General features: G+C 38.7%; 1 protein-coding gene across 1 annotated transcript in view; it reads right to left on the reverse strand.

The window, feature by feature from the left end:
* LOC107596267 (potassium/sodium hyperpolarization-activated cyclic nucleotide-gated channel 2-like) overlaps positions 1-5,265 on the reverse strand; it is a 60,740-nt gene that overhangs the window by 42,859 nt on the left and 12,616 nt on the right. Inside the window, exon 3 of the mRNA XM_016286964.1 lies at positions 2,760-2,921. Within this exon, the coding sequence (XP_016142450.1) occupies positions 2,760-2,921 (162 nt within the window). The remainder of the gene's footprint in view (positions 1-2,759; positions 2,922-5,265) is intronic.

Here is a 5,265-nt window from a genome sequence, read left to right on the forward strand (position 1 = left end):
ATTCTGATTCTGATTCTGATTCTGATTCTGAGAAGCTGAACCCTTTAAGATCAGCTGTTGTGTGTAAGAGAGCATATGGGGTCAGAATGACATAAGAGTGAATAAACAGTAGCTGATTTTTCATTTTCGTGTGAACTATCCAAATGTTTCTGTATCAGGGGTGTGTGTTTGAGTGCCCTCTAAACAGGTTCTTTCATGTCTGTTTGAGAGATGTACAAAGAGCACAGCTGCTTTGGCACATCTCTAAACCTGAACGTTTACACACACACACACTTTTATGTCTACTGCCATCACCCCGTCTCATCTCACCCACACCAAACAGCCCAGAGCCGAGCAACAACACACTTACTCATAGTTTCATCTCACACTTCAATAGAGAGCTGCTGTATGAGCTAGAGGACTAGTGCGGAAAACTCAATTAAAGAAGACAAAAAGACAGAAACCTGGGAAAATCACTTAACTGAGATGAGACTCTGATGAAGTCCTCACCGTCTGTCACAGAGAAAAATCACAAACGAGATCTATTTGATATCTTATTTACACTCTTAAAAATAAAGGTGCTTCACGATGCCATAGAAGAACCTTTTTGTCTAAATGGTTCCATAAAGAACCTTTAAAATCTGAAGAACCTTTCTGTTTCACAAAAGGTTCTTTGTGGCGAAAGAAGGTTCTTCAGATTATAAAAAGGTAAGAAAGAGATGGTTCTTTAAAGAACCTTTGACTGAATGGTTCTTTGTGGAACCAAAAATGGTTCTTCTATGGCATCGCTGTGAAGAACCTTTTGAAGCACCTTTATTTTTAAGAGTGTACTTGAGCAGAGAGCCTGCTTTTCAGGAAAAGTAATTTCACCTCGGTCTTCACTAGAGTTTCAAAATATCTCAACAATGTCTCAAACTGTGCTCAGAATTTTCAAAGACACATTATATCTCAAACATAATATCTAAAAATTGTAATATCTCAAACACCTCAACTGTTGCGCCAAGACAACAAACAAACTGAAGTCAGAACAAACTGAGTCTCCAGCTTCTCAGATGTTTCTCCTGGGAAAAAGACTCAAGATAGCTCACATGTCTCCTCCAGAGTTTCAGAAGAGATCTCAACAATGTCTCAAACTGTGCTCAGATTTCCAGATACGTTATATCTCAAACCTAATATCTAAAAATTGCTTTTCAATTGCTTTTCCTAGACAATAATGTGATTAAATGGAGAACAAATTGGAAATCTCCTGCTTCTCAGATGTGGCTCCTCTAGTTTCAGAAGAGATCTCAGCAATGTCTCATACTGTGCTCAGATTTGCAAAAATACATCTCTAACATAATATTGAAAAATTGTAACCTGAAATATCTCAATTGTTTCTCCTAGATAACAATGATATTAAATGGAAAACAAATTGAGACTCTTCTGAAGTCTCTTGCTTCTCAGATGTTTCTCCTAAGAAAAGTAATTTCAAATGTGTCTCCTCCAGAGTTTCAGATGAGATCTCAACAATATCTCAAACTATGCTCATTTTGCAAAGATACATTATATCGCAAACAAAATTTCTAAACTTGTAATATCTCAAGTACCTCAATAGTTTCTCCTAGACAACAATGAGATTAGATTGGGAACAAACTGAGAATTGTCTCTTGATTCTCAGATGTTTCAGTCCTAAAAGTGAAAAACTCCAGTAATCTCACATGTGTCTCTGCTAGAGTTCCATAAGAGATCTCAACAATGTCTCAAACTGTGCTCAGATTTCCAGATACATTATATCTCAAACATAATGTCTAAAAATTGTAATATCTCAAATACCTCAATCGTTTCTCCTAGACAAGAAGATTAAATGGAGGAAAAAAAACCGAGTCTCCTGTTTCTCAGATGTTTCTCCTAAAAGAAAAAGACTCCAGTAATCTCACATGTGTCTCCGCTAGAGTTTCAGAAGAGATCTCAACAATGTCTCAATCTCAACTATGTCAAATTGAGTCTCCTGCTTCTCAGATATTTCTCCTGAGCGAACGACTCCAGTAATCTCACATGTGTCTCCACTACAATTTCAGAAGAGATATCAATAATGTCTCATACTGTGCTAAGATTTGCAAAAAAATGCATCTTAAACATAATATTGAAAAATTGCAACCTGAAATATCTCAATTGTTTCTCCTAGATAACAATGATATTAAATGGAGAACAAATTGAGACTTTTGTGAAGTCTCCTGCTTCTCCGATGTTTTCCCCCAGAAAACCCCCAGTAATCTCACGTGTCTCCTCTAGAGTCAATATGAACTCAAACATGTCTCAGCAAATTATCTGAGTTGAAGTATATCGCTATAGTTTTACTGTGACAACTACTTAAGACAAAAACTGAAAACATTAAGTCTTCTGAGCTATTAAAGAACAACCTCTGAGAAATAAAGTTTTCTTCTTGTGCATGATGTAGACAAATTTCATACTGAAAAGATAAACATTATTAGATGTAGCATACAATATCTGAATCCAGCAGACACCAACTGTGAACCTTAATTTAGCTGGTCAATGAGAATCAGGTAATATCAGCAAATAGATTCAAGTTAATAGAATAAAATTTCATTCAATTCAATTACCCTACTTGGATATTCGCTTTGTGAACCAATTTTCTTAATATTAGCATTGTGGGGTGCTGTATTGTTTCGTGGCACATGCTGAGTCGCCCTGGCAGACGGTCTCATTCCCTGCAGTCTTTTGTAATGTACATGCAAATGTGCATTGGTGAAAAACATAAAAATGGAAAGTTAAAAACATACCACCATCTTGTTGAGGGAGACCCAGCAGTCGGAGGGGAAGTCTTGCAGCATGGGCACCAGAAACTGCAGGCACCCGTCCCAGTGGCACAGCAACAGCATCATTGCTATCAGGTTAAAAATCCGCATCACTGCGCTCGCCATGTCATACGTCATATGGAAGATCTGCAAGGGGAGAATCACAACACAACATTTGAAGAAGCTTGAGAAAGTTCAAAAATACAAAAGCCGTTATCTGAGATCAGTGATTTTTTTTCCATGACATTCTAATTTATTGAGATGCACCTGTATATATAACAAAAAAACTCAGAGGACAGATAGCCGTTTAAATTTATTGCAGCAATATGTAAACAACAGATGGAGATAAGCAGAGCTGATATAGCACAGGATGAATGGATGAATACTGAAATAAGGGTGGTTACTGCCTTGCAGGTTGATAGGAAATCGTAGACACGGAGCAGGTGACGAGTTAGTGATGAGCACACACCTCGGCTTGATGTCGAAGAGAGTCTAGGTAAGGGTATACATAAGATGGAGACAGACTGGGGCTTGGAAAACACTGGAGATAGGAGCTTTGGAGTATGACGTGGAAACGCTGATATCAGTCCGTTGCTCAAAGTGAGACCAGACAAAGACTGGCTGCGAGGTGTGTTTATATGAGTTGATTGATGATTAATCCGGTGCAGGTGTGGGTGCTAGAACTGATTGAGTGGTGGAGGGGCCTGGCATGTGTTAGGCATGGGCCGATTACCGTTATACCGTTATTTCCGTTATACCGTTCCTGCAGTATGGGCTGTTTTTCATGTCTCCTCAAAGACTGAAAGTGTAGGAATCCCTCAGGTTGAGTGCAGTGTAGAGAGTAACACAAGCCTCCTCCTCCTGTTGGTGCGAGCGAGCGGTCAGTCACGTGTGTGTAGGATGACTATCATACACTGAAGCAGTTCCGGCGGATGACGCAGCACGTATGCGCAGCGTGCGCGCCTCTGAGGTATGCTAGTCTCGCGAGTTTGTTTATAGAATCAAAAGGAAGCAAAGTTTCCTTATTTTAGCAAAGAAAAACCAGTCTCCTCTTGGTTTATATCGAAATCCTCCGACATTTTTCTTTGCAAATCCTCGGTTTGTACTTCTAATTCGTGACCGGCATTTTGTTCTGTTCTGTTCTCTCTCCACATTCGTCAATAATCAGGCAACGCCGACGTGCTGCATCATCCGCCGGAACTGCTTCAGTGTATGACAGTCAGCGGAAGTGAGAGAAAAGTGTTTATTACATTTGAAATATGGATATTTTTCTTACAAAAACATATGGATTCGCTACAGGGGGCCTTTATTCATCCCCCGGAGCCGTCTGCGGCACGTTTTATTATGAATGCGCAAGCTTTATTTGACGACTTGTGGACTGTTCAACTGCAACACCCGCTGACTGCAATGATAGAATTTTTAATATAACTCTATATGACTGGATTCATCTGAAAGAAGAAAGTCATATACACCTAGGATGCTTCGAGGGTAAGTAAAACACAGTCTAATTTTCATTTTTGGGTGAACTAACCCTTTAAGGAGCTTCCCCTGGAACTTACGCGATCGGCAACCGGCTGTTCTTTGTCTTATTGCAACTCGTCTCTGTTCTGGACTTGCACAAACTGCGTTGCAATGCAATCATTTCCCAAAATGTAATTTATGTGAAAATATGAAGTCTGGAAATGCCCATTAACACAGGCAGAGACGCTGAAGATGGACGCACAGAGAAAAATACTGTAGCAGGCAGATCACTCACTGTTCATGATGCACAAACTATTGGAAGAAAATCCTCAATATTGCTTTGGGGGTTTATATGAATGTGTTTCTGAGGGGAACTGACTGTCTTCAGAAAAGTTTACGTGGTATTTTCTTTTCATCTCGTCTCTGTATAGTTCATATTAAAGCGGTGTTTCAGCGCAGCGCTGCTTTGTTTACGGCGGTAAGCTGTATCTGGTGTTCCAGAAGCGCCTCCTGCTGTCAGAGAGTGAATCTGCCTCTCATTCAGAGCATCTGCTGGTTGATTCGTTCAGGCAAGTAGTATAATTTCACAAAGCTAGTCAGAACATTCTGTTTTTGTTTCAAATTGGGTTATTATTAAATCAAATTATGTATATGAAATTATATAACTAAATTATATGAAATGATATAAATGATATGTATATGAATTATATAACTAAAATTAAATAACTGAAATGACAGATTTGGGCTATATAAAGACGTCAGTCTTTTTTCTTCTTTTTAGAAAACAAATCAAAGAAACAATAAACTAATTCTACTGTTCCTAATATTCTGTATGTTGCTCAAAAACAAAATATATTGTGTTCAGCGGAAAAAAAAAATTTGTTTTACCCAGTCATTTAAAAATAACACATTTTAGAGCTGTAACGGCGTGATACCGTGAAACTGTGATATTTTTGCTTACGGTTATATCATACCGTCAAAATCTCATACCGGCCCATGCCTATGTGTGTGTGTGTGTGAGTGTGTGTGT

This window comes from Sinocyclocheilus grahami, unplaced genomic scaffold (genome assembly GCF_001515645.1).
Source record: "Sinocyclocheilus grahami isolate Dianchi unplaced genomic scaffold, SAMN03320097.WGS_v1.1 scaffold216.1, whole genome shotgun sequence".
NCBI lineage: Eukaryota > Metazoa > Chordata > Actinopteri > Cypriniformes > Cyprinidae > Sinocyclocheilus > Sinocyclocheilus grahami.